This window comes from Zosterops lateralis, assembly GCF_965231275.1.
Source record: "Zosterops lateralis genome assembly, chromosome: Z".
NCBI classification, from domain to species: Eukaryota; Metazoa; Chordata; class Aves; order Passeriformes; family Zosteropidae; genus Zosterops; species Zosterops lateralis.
The window spans coordinates 19,203,849-19,220,991 of record NC_139800.1 but is presented as its reverse complement, the minus strand read 5'-3'; the positions used below and the strand labels follow the sequence as shown (position 1 = coordinate 19,220,991).

The 17,143-nt window shown below is 38.1% G+C and overlaps 1 protein-coding gene across 3 annotated transcripts in view; it reads left to right on the top strand.

The window, feature by feature from the left end:
• Positions 1-16,592, top strand: part of RAI14 (retinoic acid induced 14) — an 88,775-nt gene extending 72,183 nt beyond the window's left edge. For 2 of the 3 annotated variants that reach the window (XM_083884349.1, XM_083884350.1), the window contains exons 6-18: positions 1,446-1,503; positions 1,702-1,772; positions 3,190-3,296; positions 5,532-5,710; positions 6,344-6,372; positions 7,327-7,413; positions 8,127-8,213; positions 8,934-8,991; positions 9,306-9,424; positions 9,937-11,448; positions 12,209-12,358; positions 14,245-14,310; positions 14,560-16,592. In XM_083884349.1, the coding sequence (XP_083740475.1) occupies positions 1,446-1,503; positions 1,702-1,772; positions 3,190-3,296; positions 5,532-5,710; positions 6,344-6,372; positions 7,327-7,413; positions 8,127-8,213; positions 8,934-8,991; positions 9,306-9,424; positions 9,937-11,448; positions 12,209-12,358; positions 14,245-14,310; positions 14,560-14,637 (2,601 nt within the window). In that variant the 3' untranslated portion in view covers positions 14,638-16,592. The remainder of the gene's footprint in view (positions 1-1,445; positions 1,504-1,701; positions 1,773-3,189; positions 3,297-5,531; positions 5,711-6,343; positions 6,373-7,326; positions 7,414-8,126; positions 8,214-8,933; positions 8,992-9,305; positions 9,425-9,936; positions 11,449-12,208; positions 12,359-14,244; positions 14,311-14,559) is intronic. The other variant, XM_083884351.1, reaches the window with a different exon arrangement.
• Positions 16,593-17,143: the final 551 nt, after the last annotated feature.

Sequence of the window (17,143 nt, the reverse complement as noted above, 5' to 3'; positions counted from 1 at the left end):
TCCACCTGGGTCAGGGCAACACCTGGGCAGCAGGGGAGGGAGGGGATTCTGCCCCTCTGCTCTGCTCTGCTCTGCTCTGAGGAGACCCACCTGGAGCTCTGCATCCAGAGCTGGGGTCCCAGCACGGGAAGGACAGGGACCTGTTGGAGTGAGTCCAGAGCAGAGCTGTGAAGGTGATCAGAGTGATGCCTTGAGAGGCTGCCTAGAACAGAGGCTAGACAGTGTTAAAGGAATAAAGCAGGTATTTATTTAAAAGGCCTTCAAAGGATCCTCCTTGGAGAGTACAACAGCCCAGCCGAGGCAACACCCAAGACAGATGACGAGTCACGAGTTTTTCACACTTTTATAAGTTTTGGTCCATTTACATATTGGAGTTAATTGTCCAATTACAGCTTCAGGTTATGAAGTCTCATCCTCCCAGACTGCTGTCCTCAATTCGCTGTTGTTTATACTTTTTGGGCCTGAAGCTGCAACAGTGTCCTTGGTTCTCAGATTGGAAAAGGATTGTTTTGTCCAACTAAACTGTGGAGGGAACTTGCTAACACTTTGTATGAAGTTCAGAGTTATATACTAACGCAGTACAGAGTATGGAAAATACGAAAGCTAAAACTTAAGGCATCAAGAGGGATGGAGCATCTCTGATGGGAGGAAAGGCTGAGACTGTGGTGTTCAGCCTGGAGAAGAGAAGGTTCCCAGGAGGCCTTACAGCTGCTTTTCAGTATCTAAAGGGTCACACAAGAAAACCAGAGAAGGAAGGAGTTTTTACATAGGTATGTTGTGATAGGACAAGTGGCAACTGAAGTAGGTTTAGATTTGGTATTAGGAATCACCCTTTATTGTGAGGGTGGGGAGGCACTTGACCAGATTGACCAGATAAGCTGTGGATGACCCAATGCTGGAAGTGTTCAAGGCCACGTTGGATGGGTCTCTGAGCAACCTGGTCTAGTGGAAGGTGTCCCTGCCCATGGCAGGGAGTTGGAACAAGATGATCTTTAAGATCTCTTCTAACCCAAACCATGCCATGATTCTATGAAATGATACAAATTGCCTTAGGACATGGTTGCTTTAGCTTTTACTCTAATGTTAAATGGAAAAAAAAAAAAAAACTGAGGCAAAGGAGAGAATTTATTTACCAATTTATTTATCACTTTATTATTTATTTACTTTTTTATTTACTGGCTTAAATTATTCTGAAACTAAAACATTTTTAGGGACAGTTCTCTTAACCATGAGGATTTCTTATGACTTCAATGTAAGTTGGTATAAAGACACAAAATACCAGATTGGTAGAGAGAGAAGCTGTACCTTCCTTTAGTGTTCTTCTCTGAAGCAGCACATAAATCTTTTTGCAAAGGTGTTAAGCACTCTGTCTGTATAAAACATATGTTTTATTTCCTTTGTATTTCTCTAATTGCTTTTTTCCTTCTCTATATTGAATTGTGCAGAGTAAATGCCCAGCTGACAGCACTGACAATTCTGGGAAAACAGCTTTACATTATGCAGGTAATTTCTTGAAAGAAAGTTTGTACTGTTTTGTTGTTCTTGATATTCCTAGCTCATCAGTCTAGAATTTGTTTTTTGTACCCTACTGAAATACTGCAGTATTGCAGGTGGAAGTGTGGGACACAAATTTTGACATTGAGGTTTAATGGACTTTCATGATTATCTTGTTTTTTTAAATTTAATTTTATTTTCTTTTAGCTGCATGTGGGTGTCTTCAGGCAGTTCAACTCTTGTGTGAGCACAAATGTCCCATTAACATCAAAGATCTGGTATGTACCTCTTCTGTTGTGTACTGCAGATACTTCAGAGCTTTTATCACTCTCATTCCATGCCATTACTACGCTCCATCTTAGGTGCAGTAGTTCAAAGCTATGGTGTCCTCATCCCTTCCAGCATTTCTCTGCTGGAGGAAGTTGCTTTTGCGTCTTGCCATTGCAGAGGTGTGGAAGCACTTCACAATCTGATACCGTAGAGGCAGGATTTGCTGATTGTTGAGACATTGGCACAGGTAGCTAGAATAAATTTTTACATATTCAAAACATAATTAAAAGTCTTTCCATTGTCCCTAGGAGGCTTTGGAAAAGGCCCAGTATTGTGGCCAAGGGCTGCAAAATGTTTACAAAGCCCAATCAGATTATGATAAGCCTGAGGGGAAAAAATATACCTGACATATTCCAAAGGATCAGAGACACTACATTCATTACTGTGAAATGTCTACAACTGACCAGGTCTGGTTTTGCCAATGATGCAACTGCCTGATAAACAACCTAATGACAAAATGAAGGGATCTGTAAAGTAAAGGGCAGGCAGGAAGTGATACTCAAACTTGTTTGGTTTTGGCTTTGGTCTATATCTGATTTTTCTAGCAAAAACAAATATGTCACAGACATCTGATCTAAGATTTCAGCAGATGCATTTTAAAGGCATAAAAGTTTTGTTCAGTCTTAAGGCTGTAGGAATATCTTTAAAATGTCCTGAGCTACATCATGGCTGGTTATAGGAAAGAGAGATAATGAGCAAATTCCATTGCTTATTATTTTGTCATGCAGTAGCCTCAGAAGTGCATGACAAAATAATAAGCAATGGAATTTGAGTAGTGGACCTAATTTGGAAATTTCAGTTAGCAACTAATAAAAAAACAACCTCACCTTGAAGGTGGTCAAACACTGGAACTGGTACCTAGAGCTGTATCTTTACCTTTGGAGATGCTTACAACATGACTGGACAGGTCCCTGAGCTATATGCTGAAACTTGTAGTTTGCCTAGCTTTGGATTGAGAAAACAGTGGGAGAAACCTCAGATACCTCTAAACGTGTCTTCCAACCGTGTTATTCTATGACTTCATGAAATATTCTATTTTTTCTTAGTAATTTCATTAAAATTACCCCTTTTGTTGTGGAGCTACAAAACGACATTTTGGAGTTTCAAAATAATTGTGTTTTAGCATTGAGCAAAACAGCAAAGGAAATACAAAAGCAAAAAGCATTCCTTCTCCTTGTGTTTTGCATCATCCCCAGCAGACAAGAAAGGCATTATAGCACACTCAGGTATGTTTATGGTACGCAGGAAAAATATACTAATAGTGCCTCATTTTTGCTATGTAAAGGTAAAATTTATAGCTGACTTTCAGTGTGTTTTTGTAAGTGGATGGAATACTGTTCATAGTTTCTTTATATGCATTTCTAGGATGGGAACATACCTCTGCTGCTTGCAGTACAAAATGGCCATACAGAAGTCTGCAAATACCTTCTGGATCATGGAGCAGACATCAACACCAGGGATAAAAACGGAAGGTACAGCAGGTTAACATGTTGATTTTTCACCAAAGCTGACTGTCATATGAAGATTTCTTCTCAAATCCTTCCCAAAATAGTTGATATTAGCTGAAATAATGCTTTCTGTAGTAGGTAGCATATCCTGATTGCTGAGAAGGCTTACAGAATTCTGACTGAAGTGAAAGATGGAGCAGAAACTATGCGATTATAAAATCTAATCTGCCTGTAAGACGTGCCTTGGGCTACTAGAGCAATATAGCCCATTTTTAAATTGTTTCTATACTAATATGATTGATAGCACTTACCCACACATCACCCAGTTTGAAATGCTGCTTTCTTCTTGCAATGAGTTAATACCTCCAACTTAAATTGTTAAAAACTGCTACTTATGAGCAAAATCTGTGGTGGGTTGCTTTTTCTGCCATAATGCAGCCACAGCAGCAAGAAAAAAATACAGTAAATCTCTGTAGTGGAGATGCTGTTTTTTTAGAAGTGCCAATTAGAAATATTTCTGCATTAAGAGATAGTGCATGTATCAGAAAACTTTTTAAAAAGTGACGTCCTTGTGGTGAAAAACGCACTTGTTCTGATGATACTGACAAAGATCAAAAGTCTTACAAAATTATGGGCTGTTTTATAAACAGCTGGTTAAACTGTGGTGGTAAAATAGGATACTGAGAAGACTTGGCACTTACACTTCATAGCAATTTTGATTATTCTGTGTGACACAATGCTGATTCTGTTCTCTGGCGGCACCTGTGAATATAAGACTGGGCCCTAACTTGTTTTTTATCAGTCCAAAGTTCATTAGAGTGCTCTTTGTTTCCAGTTGTCTGAAGAAAACCCCTTTGTTTTCTGTCAGTTTTCATGGCCTCGTTGGTGCTTTAAACCTGAGGTGCTGCACACTCTGGGGCCTCTGCCTTCCCCTCACTTTCCTAGTGTTTAATCAACGGACAGCGTTAAGACTTGCTGCTTTAATTGGATGAAGGAGTTTCTGCCACAGAGAGGACTCCCATTTTTGTATTTTTTTAAAGAAAGTACTGTGTGTAGAAGCAACAGAACATTGTAACATGGAATATGCTAGTTTACTTTTTATTTTAATTGTGGCGAGGGAAGTGACTACTCCTGCATCTCGTGTTCACAGAAGTAGTTAAGATTTTACTGAAACAGGAGAAACCTCTTTGGGAGAAGAAGCATAACCTTTGAAAATGGCATCTCCAGATTCCTATCATGTCCAGACTAAGTGAATTATTTTGGTAATCTGAAACCATCCCTGTGACTTTGGAGGTGTTATCCAAGTTATCACTCACCACTACTTTTAGCACAGCACTGCAACAGCATCACTTTTCCAAGAGACTCACCCATTAGAGGGACTATGTTTAATTCATTGGTGAAACTGTTGTTTTAATAGTTAGCAAACATTATCACTGTAGTAACTTTTCAGCATCATATTTGCACTGAGGAGTGTGTTTGGCAGTAAACCTGGCCAACCGATTAAACATGTTTTCATCTGTGAAAGAACAATGCCTGAGCAGGAAAGCAGTATTTTAGAGCAAGCTTGAAAGGTGAGGTTTTCTGTGTGTTTGTAATTATTCTGTATGTCTCTTGTGACCCCTTCAAATAGTAGAGAAAAGCAGATACAACCTGTTAGGAGAAGACTCCTTCTGTATGCTGTGCTTACTCTAGAAGCTGTCTCTGTGCTACTGCCCTGTGTTGGAAAGGGAATTGTTTGTGCTCTCGTGAACTTCTTTTTTTAGGCTGACAGTAGCACAGGGTTTGAGGTCAAACTCATCTCTTGGACTCACTGAAGATCTTTTAGATTTTTTTTGTCTTTTTGATTGAAATCTGTTTTTCTGTTTTGTCTCAAACACATGTGAAGGAGAGCAGGAATGAAATAAAGGTTTTCATGTTGTATCACTGCTGTAATCGGAGAGTAGCAGTGAAGTTTGTTAGTCTGACTTTATCCTGCAGCCATTTCTCTCTATGACTCTCCTCTCAGCCTCAGGAAGACATTTTTAGAAATGTTTGCAGACCTGTATTTGCAGCTGGAGTGTGTGAGGAAGAGCTGGCAGGTGTTTGTAAGGAGAAACAGCAGTTGCATTTATGTACCAATAAAAATGTTGATGGAATTTTGGACTTTTGCACAATAACAGTCGCACTTTTTTCCCCTGAAAAAATGAACTGCTAAAGAGAATGCTCTTGACACTTACTGTTTGTGTTTTGTTGTTTTTGTTTTTTTTTTCTCTTGTTCAGAACTGCTTTGATGATGGCTTGTGAAGCTAGTAGCCTTAACATGGTGGAAGCTTTCCTTAGGAGAGGTGCAGATGTCAGTTTAGTAGATGTCTTTGGACAGAATGCCCTGCATTACGCCAAACTCTCTGAGAATACAGGGATCCAGAATCTCCTGTCGTCAAAGATATCACAGGATATGGGTATGTGAGAGAGGATGACCTGCAGTTTGTCACTTCTTGAACAAGCTGCATGTATGTTTAGCATTGAACAAATTTACTTCAAAGTGTAGCCTGAAATGTTGCAAAAGCCATTTTCAAGACTATCTAGCTGAGACTTCCCAAAAACTCTTTGCCATAGATGGTAATATTTAGAATGGGAAAAAGCCGTGAGCAGGCCAAAAGAGGTGTTTTAGAGAAAGACAAATTGATGTAAGCAGCATTGTGAAATTTTGCATACAGTTTGGAATGGATTTTCTTTTATACACAGAACTCCTCAGTAGAGGTGTTGGAGAAGGAACTAAAGCATGCAGAGCATTTTATGGTCAAACTACAATGGATTTCTAAAGTAGCAAGCTTAATTCATAAGAAGATTATAATAGAATAAGAATTGTCATGGTTCTTCAAAATTTTTCTCAAAGTGAAACCAGACAGTAGCAGAGAAAGGATGGGATTGAATTGGAATTTGCAAATTGTATTTCTCAGGTTTCAGACAGGAATTCAAAAACCAAACCATTTATCTATGATACGGGAAGTAGAGCAGAGGGGTGGGTTAAGAATAGCAAATAACTCTTCCTTTAATAACTTTCTTTATTCCACTTCTTTTCTGCTGCACAGAGGCAACGTCTCCAACAAGAGTGAAGCAGGTATTTCTCCTTTTGGTTTTGAAAATACTCTGACTCTCTAGACTTTCAAGATAACAAAGAACAGTAACAGGAGAACTAGTAAATGTCACTGTGAGATGGGTTGCCATGACTACTATGTAATGTAAAAGGTTCTTCTTGCTTAGTTAAGAAATGTGTTTCAGGAACATTACTTTTAGACTTGACTTCTCTGTGCAACAGCAGCCAACACCCTTGGTGAGGGGAGGAAAGGAGGGCGACTGTGTTATGTGCATGTGTGCTGGGATGATTCCTGCTTTTCTCACGTGTAGTGCAGGAGCTTGGCTTTTGGACACCCTGTCTCTTTAAACAGCAGAAAGGAGGATCTAGAAAAATTCTCTTTTTCTAAAACATAAAACTGAAGGTTATCCCTGGTTGCTGGAGACCCCTTCTTGTGAGAATCACAGCAGATTTAGGTGATTAAATTAGTTTCTTACATTTTTCATTTAGTGTCATATATATGTTGGAGTGCAAGTAGATCTTGTAGACCTGCTGGTGGCTGGGAAGTAGACAAGGGTGCAATGCATTGGTTCATTCCTTCTCTGAGTGCAGAGGTGGATTTTTTGGGGGGCTCAGGCAGAAGCTGGTGGAGAGGAAAGATGGTAGTTGTGATTAATGGCATGACTGGGCTGTGTGTGAATGGAAGTGTTTTAAGGTCACTGGTGCTAAACCTATTGTCAGCTTCTGCTTTTTCACTAAATCTTGTTTGTTTTCACTGAAGCATGGTTTAAAAGGAGCAGATTCGTATTGTCAGGCATGTTTAGTATCTTTGTGTTAGTAGAGATGTGGTCTTTACATAGGGGAAAGATACACTGCATGAGCTGCTAAAGTTGATATTAATGTGGGATTTTTATTTTATTTTTATTATATAAAACAACTTGCTCAGACTTTACTAACCAAACTAACAAACCTACCTTTTCTGGCTGGTGAAACTTTCAGCATGATCAAGGCTCTAAATTAAGTTCAGAAAGAAGTGGAACTCCAAAAAAACGCAAAGCCCCACCTCCTCCTATCAGTCCTATTCAGGTAAAGAAAAGACCAATTTTTAGATGCTTTTAGGGGATATAAAGCATTTTGAACATTATTAGAATTATGTGGGCAGGATTTACTCTGTCACTGTTACTTTATATGCCTGTCTTACCATGAGTGCTTTTCCTGACGTTACAATGACAGCATGAAAGCCCATGTTGCTTAGGTTAACTAAGCAAAACTGCTTAAAATATAGCATGTTCTAAGATAAAAATGTGCAAGTTTTACTGTACAATTGCTTCTTTCAACTTAAGTTGAAGTTGTCCTTTTTGTTGATTTCAATAAGTAAATACTAAGTTCTTTGTCTTTTAGTTATACATATATATTGATACATATGATTATGAGCATGTATGCATATAAAAATAAAATACTTAACTGCATTTTGATACTATATAAGTCTATTTAATAGTTAGGTTTAATCTTAAACTAGAATGTAACCTGTGTAACAGCTACACTCCTCATGCAATACTGATTCAGAAGGGCACTAAATAATTAGGTTTGTTCTCTGAAAGTAATCTAGAATTGTGACTCATGTTAATGCAGATGAAAGTACTGTTTAATGCATGTGTATGCATATATATATGTATGTGTGTCTATATACAGAGAGAGATATAGGCATATATGTGTGTGTATATATATATGCACATGTTAGAGAGGTAGCTGTATATGCATGTACATATACATACCTATTTATATAAATTTTTTTACAGGTTAATGATTTGTCCTCTCCACACTCATCAACTTCAACTCCCATGACTGGAAAAGGGCATACTTTCTTTGCTGATCAAGTGTGCAAGGTATCAGTGTTCTTATGAGCACTTCCTTTCCTAAACTCATATTCTTATGAGCTTAGGGAAGGAAAGAACAGGATCTGTTTTGCTTGATGTTCTATTTTGCTGGCTGCAGAGTCTCCTGTGACTTAATTAGCTGAATTTTAGGAACAAAAATTAATCTAAATCTATTTCAGCGCAACTCATAAAACAAGTGTAAAGATTTCTTTAATGTGTAACAAATATGTACATATAAATAGTCATACTGAGTTAGTGTTTAGAAGTCAGTTATGAAAGTATTTATGTTCCAAGAATTCAACTTCTAATACCAGCAAAATGCTTGGAGTTGGCAGCGCAAAAAGAGACCATTTTACCAAAAGATGTCGGTGAAAGGGTTGAGTATGTTTTATCTGATCTTTACCTTGTTTTGCTGAAGATTTTTCGAAATACATGTCAGCATATTGCTATTACTTATCACAGGGTTTGCAGTCTTCCAAACTATTTACAAGATAGTTGCCTGTATTCCACTAATATTTAATGGGAATTGGGCAATGGAACTTGAATGGTTTTAGCACACTTCGAAATACTGGACACATGTTACAATTAAATGAGACCTCAGAAACAAAAGACATCTACTTGGACAGGCTTTATCCTTATAGCAGAATCTATACTGTATATAGTTATTTTTGGTGAACTGTCCAGCTTTACATCTGCTTTCTGTGAAAATGTTTTCTTTTGATGTTTTAGCAGGAAGAATTCAGCTCCTTGCACAGGGATAATAAGGACAGACTGAGTGACAGCACAGGTATATATTTAATCCTTATCTCATTAGGTGTTTTAGGTGGCATGAAATGCTGAAAACCTCTGTACCTTTCTGCTTAGAACATGAGACACAACTAAGTATTGAGAGTGATGTTTTATAATTCCACAAGCAGCTCCCCACCAAAACATCCTGCTTCTATTGCGTTAGCACATTCTTGGGGAGTTTGTAGGAACAGTTTGCTTGCTCACTGCATTTAGTTGTCATGGGAGCAAACTGTTTAATTTGAAATGTTGGAATAACTAACATGCATTTCAGCCTTTTGAAAGCTTTTGAATCTTTTTTTTTCTCCTCCAAAGGTGTTGATAGTTTATTGGATGTGAGTTCTGAAGCTGACCAACAAGATCTACTTCTGTTGATGCAAGCAAAAATTGCCTCTCTGACATTGCACAATAAGGAGCTGCAGGACAAATTACAGGTGGCATATTTTTGTGCTGTTCTGATGCTCTCTTAATCTGCTAGGCAGAACAAAGAGCTGCTTACTGTTTTAAAGAGTTGTACTGTAAAGATCTTTTAACGAGCTTGTTGGTATGATCAGGGAAACACTCTGCCCCAAAGGATTAAATCAGTGTTTTGATCTTCTCACTTTGCCCATAAATTACTGAGTAACTTCATTTATGATGATAACCACATTCTAAAATATGTTGTTAACAGTTGTGCTAGCAGAATTTTAATTTGCATAGCTTTGATTATTAGGTTATGGAGCTCAGCCCAGACTTTTAGAGGAGCTTGGCACTTACTGCCTTCTCTCACTGTAAATGACAAATGGGAACAGCTGAGTTTTGAACTTTTCTAGAACTTTCTTCCATGGCTCTTTAATCATCTGTCTCTGTAGGATGTGGAAATACTTCCTTGCTTAGTCTATTCTAAAAAAATAGAATCATGTACTCGTTTTTTATTGTGCAATTCTTGATGGGTTTTTTTGGACAGGAAAGAACACCTAAAGAAGGGGATTCAACTGTAGAATCTTATTCAACCCAAACACAGTTTGAGCAAACAGTAGAGAGACAAAATGAGTTCTTGGTGCAGGAGCTGAAGCCTACATTAAATGCCACTCAAATCCCAGAAAAATTGACAAGCCTCAGAGAAGTAAAAATGAAGTACTTCCAGGAAGACCTAAAGGATGTGCAGAGAAAATCAGAGAATTCTGAAGCCAAAAGAAAGCATGTGGAAACTCAAGTCCAGTCTAGAGTCCCAGAAACAGATCATTTAAATAGCCCAGACATTTCAGAAAATGGTTCTGATCTTAATTTGAAGTTCCAAGAAACTCAAAACAGGCATGAGGAAGCTGTGAAAGAGGTTTTGAATATACAAGGGCAAAAAAAGCCATGTCTTGTTTCCTCTGAAAGTGAAGAAACCCATTCTGATCTGAGTATGTTAAAGGTTACATATGGAGAAGTTGAAGCACTTAAGCAAGAATTGAAGAAAGCATTGGAGGAAAGCGAAAGACAAAAAGAAAATGTGAGAGAGCTACAGAAAAAGTTTGAAGACAGAGAACAGAATGTGGCAGGCAAATTGTCTGTGGAAGAGTGTGAGGAAATGAAGAGGTCATATTGTTCAGTTATCGATAACATTAATCAAGAGAAAGCATTGCTGATTGAGAGGTACAAAGAAGGGCAAGAGGAAATTAAAAGGCTACAGGACAAGCTGACAAACCAGATGCAGTTGGAATCTAGTGCTGAAGCTGGAGAAAGGAAAGATGTGATGCACAGAACGATAGATGAGCTCAACAGGCAACTTAGTGAATTGTCTCTGTTGTACAAAGAAGCACAAACAGAGCTTGAAGACTATAGGAAGAAAAAAACTCTAGATGATATAGTTTCAGACTACATTCCTAGAGATGAACATGAGAAACTGATGGAGGTAACAAATTCTTTGAAATACAAAGCAGAAAATGAGTTATCAGAAATGAAGTCTCAGTACACAAAAGTATTAGATGAAGCAGAAGAACTCAAGCAACTGTTAGACACTCAGAAACAAAACTCTTTGCCAATTACTGAACACCGTCAGGTAATCAATGCACTCAGAAATACCATAAAGGAGATGGAAGAAGAAATAAATGAGCTCAAACGACTGCTTAGCAACAAAGAAAGTGAATTAAGAAACTTGGAAAAGGCATTACTGGAAGAAAAAGCTGCAATTAATGAAGCCATGGTACCCAAGGCCACATATGAAAAGCTTCAGTCCTCACTAGAGGGTGAAGTTAGTGCTTTGTCATCCAAACTGAAGGATGTAATCCGAGAGAAGGAAAATATATCCTTAGATGCCATGAAACTGAGAAATGAAATTTTGCACTTGAAAGAAGCGAAAGAAGGTATGCATACTCTGCTTGAAGCAAAGGAACGGGAGGTGACTGATCTTCAGGACAAGTACCACCAAGTTCAGGAAGCTCTTATTGAAATGAAAAACTCATCAAAACTAGAAGAAGATAAAGACAAAAAGGTTAGTGGCTCAGTACAGTGGAGGGGTAATGTGGGTTCAGAGTGCAAAGCGTGTTGGCTGGTATACGAATGACCCCACAGATGATGTTGGTTCAAATAACTTCTGAATGTATTTGCCCCTCTGAAAATCCAGGTATCAAAGGCAAAGGAGTTTTCTGTGTGTTTGGCTTCATAGTTGGTTTCCCTCCCATGAGGAGATACACGTGATCTTTCAATTTGCCTGCTCTAAGTTCTGCTTAGGTTGGGTTTGCACTATTCAGGCAGCTGAAGTCAAAGAAGTGAGGTTTACAAAAGGGCGATATTCCAGAGGAGACAAGAAAACAAAATATCAAGAAGAAGCCATTGTGATATTACTACATCATCTCAACCATAGCATGACTTGACTAATTTTCCTCTGCAGCTACCATATCCATCACTACAAATTGCGTTATAAAGAGCAATGCATTTTGGCAGCTGTGAATAGCTGGCCTGTGTTTGGTTCAGCAGCAGAATTTGTAACGGTGGTAAATGTAGCTCTTCTTGTTAAATATTGCTGATGTTAAGAACAAGTAGTGCAGTTTGAATAGACTGGACTAGGATGGAGAATAGAGGAGCATCGTAACCCTTTGTTTACATGATATCTCTGTTTGTCCATAGAGTTTATTTACAATTTAGTTTTCCTCACTTCTTAAATTTAAGTCACAAATAACTCAAAGATAAGACCCACAGGAATACAGTATGCATAGCATCTTTTAATGAAAACCTGTGTTTTTTCTCCCTAGATCAATGAAATGTCCAAGGAAATTAGCAAATTAAAAGAAGCGTTAAACAGCCTTTCTCAGCTCTCCTACTCAACCAGTGCCACCAAAAGACAAAGCCAGCAGCTGGAGGTGTTACAGCAACAAGTGAAGCAGTTGCAAAACCAACTGACTGTAAGTGTGATAATTTGTAAACCTAACATTAGTCCCAGTTCTCCAAAGAAATATGTACTATTCTTCACTCTGCCTTATTTAAAATAGAGTACAGTCAGTGAGTATATGGAAAAGAATCTTCATCCAAAAAATCTGTAATTTCTGTTTCTCTGAAACATATAGTAATTTGCAAGTCATGAATAAGACTTTAGAAAGAGCATAACTAAAGAAAGCTGGGTTTCCACATATTTTTCTCAGACCAGTTGAGAAACAGATTTCTTGTAATAAAATGGACCAAACCTGCTGCTCAGACCTTAATTTGTGGGAAAGTATAAGTGTGCAGAGGATTTTCAAGAACACTCAGCTGAAGTTGTTTGAGGTTTTTAAGCTTTTTGGAAGAAAGCATGAGGTTTCAAGTCAAGCAAATGCATCTGTTTATGGGGAGCATAGTTTATTCTCTGAAATGCTGAATGCCTTACAGATTTTTTTTTTTTAAATTTTGTAGTTTGTGCATGAAAGGTCCAGTCTTCTCTGCTGGGTTGAGTCATAATTGATATTTCCTAGAGCTTGTCTGCCCAAAGGAGCACTTTATTCACTTTTGAGGATGAAAAGAAGATATTGTCCACTGGATGCCTATGTTGAGGGCTCTGGAGTGCCTCTGAATGGAGAATTTGCAGACTGACATGCTAGGTGGTATCCGCTTCCTACCTTTCCTAGCAGAAAAAAAGAGGGCTCAGTATACCAGAAAAATTCTCTTGCAGGCAAGAGAAATGATAGGCAGAGCATCCTGTCAGTGTGAAGGCCCACATTTTCTTATTCCAATCATCCATGTCTGAAAGAACCTTTAATCTCCCACTAATTAGGACGAACAAAGTAGTGTAAAGTGCAAAGGTGTGCAGCATATTGGGAAAGCAGGTAGCATTTACAACAGGACAGAAACACTCTTTCCTTCTCATAGGTTAGCTTTCCTAACAGCCTTATGTATCTTTGAAAATATCCAGAGTTGTGGCAGTCCATGATGATTGAAAAGGACTGGGTGACTTTCAGCCAGGGTCTGACAGGTCACCTGGGAAGGCATCAGCTCTAACGGAGGGGCTGATGCCTTTTTCGGGCTCACCTGAAAACAGAGGCCAGACAGAACTAAGAGAATAAAAGCAGATATATTTAATGAAAGGGCTTCAGGTACATTAAGGGCAGACAAAGCTTCCCCAAAGGAGCTACACCCAAAATGGACAATGATCAGGAGTTTTTCAGACAATCATAAATTTGGTCCATTTACATATCAGGAGTCAATCCTCCAATTACAGTTTCCGATAATGAAGTCATATGCTCCCAGTTTGCCCCCCCAGCTTGCTTCTGTTCACACTTTTCAGGGCCTGGGACAGTAGGGGTATCCTTGAGTTACAGGTGTAGAGGGATTGTTTTGTCTGAATAAAATGGGAGAACAGTAGCTGACAAGCTACTGAGTTACAGAGTTATACCCTAAAGCAGTACAGGTTTGAAAAATATAAAAGCTAAAATCCTAAGGCATCAGGGTCACTGCCTTCAGGGAGGAGCTGAGTGGCAGTTGAGAGTTGATTTGTCAGAGTACTGTTGGTTTTCCTCAATTCTGGTTGCTGATAAGCTTGGGAATAGAGTATGTGCTCGTTCTACATCTTTGCAACTCAGCACTTCTTAAAACTGATGATATCACCAGCTCTTTTACTAGGGTAGGTAGAACTACAGCATTTTCCTGGACATGCTTCCATGCAAATTTAGAGTGTCTGGTTGACACAACATTGTCTGACCTGGTTTTCAATCCATTACATAAGACTATGGTTTGTATTTTCCCCAGTCAGAATCTAGTTGGGGAGTTCTCAGTTCAATAGTTCTGAATGCTCTGTGCCTTTCTGCTTTCTGTTTTCTAGGAAACAAAGAAACAACACCAGGAAATTGTCTCAGTTTACAGGATGCACCTTCTCTATGCTGTGCAGGTATGGTTGCATGTTGTGAGTCACTCAAATTTAGCATTTTAACTGAAGATATTTCTTCTGCAGTAAGAATGTTGAATGTTTTCACTAAGACATCCATCCTATAAGGTATGACAGTTCAGCAACAAATTTAACACTGCTTCCACTTGGGAAATTGATCTAATTACTATACCTGAAAAATAGTTTGTCAATATTCCTAAAGACTAGAGCTACATTAATTCAGTCATCTTTTTTCTCTCTCTCTTTGTCTAGGGTCAAATGGATGAAGATGTCCAGAAGGTGCTTAAACAAATTTTATCAATGTGTAAAAGCCAATCACAGAAAAAGTAAACAGAAAAGCCAAGGAAAACTCCCTATTTTTATTAATCCTGTTATGGTTGTTTTATCTAGATTTGCCTTAACATAAGATTTCAATTTGGCAATTTGCTGCTTTTGTGTTATTGTGCTGTTTGTGAGGGGGATATATTTGTCTGTCTGTACCACTTACATGTGCATCTCCATGTGCAGTAGCTAAACACACGCCTGCTTTTTATACCCAAAATGCAAGTATGTTCTTCAGACTTTTTACATAAGCCACTCCATGTCGTGTTTACCCTGTGAGTACTTTTCCAGCTTCCTCCAACAGCAGCAGGTTAACCTGGAGGAAAGCACTGTCGTTGCCTGGGTAAAGGTAAAATTCTCTGTGAGGTCTTCTGTACTGATTATAAGCTGCATCTTGTTACTGGGTGTGTTTAATGCTGCAGCACTCAGATTGCTGACATTTTGCCATATGCAGTTTTCGGCAGAGCAGAAGTGAACCTTGCAGCAGTGAGCAGGAATAGATATTTATGCTAAGCCAGAGCATCGAACAGCTACACTTCCAAGTGTAATATTATTTAAGATTAACACACTAAAACACAGCTGCCCCAGTTCATCCAATGCACTGAGTACCCAAACCCATACCATACTTCATAGTTTCCTTAACTACCTGGTAGTGGAATGAAACTATTTCAAAAGGCAAAAGCACTAGTTTATTGAAGTTGTGTACAAACAGAACTGTCTCTATAAACAGCCCTTTATGATAGGTTTAGCTGTCTATGCAAGTGTTGGCCATGAAGCTCAGGAACAAAACCAGGTCATATACTTTTAGACAAAGGATTCTAGTGAACACAGGATGTTTACAGTGAATGTTAATGCTTTATACTTCCTAACCTCACTTTTGTAAAGATCTTCTCTTTGGTATATTTTTACTGGCCCTCTAATGAATTTTTTTGTAACTAAACCATTTTTTCTACATAATATTTGCATTAAGCTTATTAACAAATATTTTTAGGTAATTGTGTCTTAGAGAGTTTTTTTTTTATACCCCCGAGTATTCAGTAATAGTGAAGCATAGTGAAGTGTTTTCAGTTTGTAAGAAATTTGTATGGAATAATAGACCTGTCTGTCAGTGTGATCCAGAGCCACAGTGTGTCAGTGTGGTGAAGTGTAAAATTCACCTTGCTGTTCAAAAAAAATTTAGAAATTATAGGCAATGAACAGCAAGAGATGTCAAAAAATTCTGTATGTTTCTAGAGGCTAGGGGCATCAATAAAGCCTTTGTCAGCACTTCTACATTTAAAGTCAAATAAAAATGCCTGATGTGGAATAGAATGAAACTATGGAAAAATGTTTTAAGCACACACTGCATTTGAGGGTACAACCATTTTAACAAGCTTGCGGCTTCAATATGATATTGTGTTCTTTTTATTCTATGGGGATATGTCTCTATTAATAGAGAAATCTTTCAGAGCTATATAATCTATGAAGTTTATATAGAGTCATAATATGACAGGAGTCAGCAGTGCTTCAGGCTGACTGGACTCATAGTGCACTTATATCAGATAATTCGTAACTCTGGCAAAGCTAAATGGATTTTAAAAGCAAAAAGAAAAACACCATCTTTGCATCAGTTAGGTCTTGGTGTTACTTTTCTTCAGTTGTTTAACTAATGCCGTCTAATTTTGAACAGTATTTTATAGTTAGACAGCTTTGAAAATGCTCCAAAGAAATGTGAAAAAAAATTGCTGCATCACTTCAAAAAGAACAAAATTTTAAGCATGCCAATGCTGCAAGTATAAAACTTGATGAACCATTTTGTAGGTTGCCTGATGGATTTAGTCTTCTACTTTGGTTTGGTTTGTATATTTATTACAATTATCTTTGTGGAATATTGGAAATTATATACTACAGCATAACAATTTTCTTTATATGTAATTTACAAGAAGTTTCCTCATGCAGCAAATAAACTATTTCCAATTTTTTTTTTCATTTTTGTCTTAATTTACTTTTTGTATTTGAGGGAAATCTTACTACACTGTTCTAACATAGTACAGGTATGTTCTGTATCTCCCGTTTAAATGGATGCCGCAAGAAGTAGGTTTTCCTCCCTGAAATTGCATCTTCATTATTAACTATCTTGATCTGTTGTGTGGAATAAATCCAGTCCAAACCCCATGCAAGTGAGTTTTGCAGATGATGCCTTCTATCTCATTGTTAAGTTCATAGCTGCTTCTGACATGGACATTCTGCTAGAAGTAATACATGTTTCCCATTTGCCACTGGATTTATTCCAGCAAAGTTTAAAATACCTTAGAGCTGTAGCACAGATCAGTGATGTCTGTCTAAGTTTGAAAGCCAGGTGTCTGCCAGGGAAAGCCAGAGCCTCCCTTGGAATAGAGAATGTAAACCCCCTCCCTCCCAATTATAATTTTGAAATCAAGGGGCTCTCAGGCAAAGGTATGGGGATAGGGATAACTGTTCTTTACTAGTATGTATAACAAGGCAAACAAACAACAACGCCAGCACTAACAACACA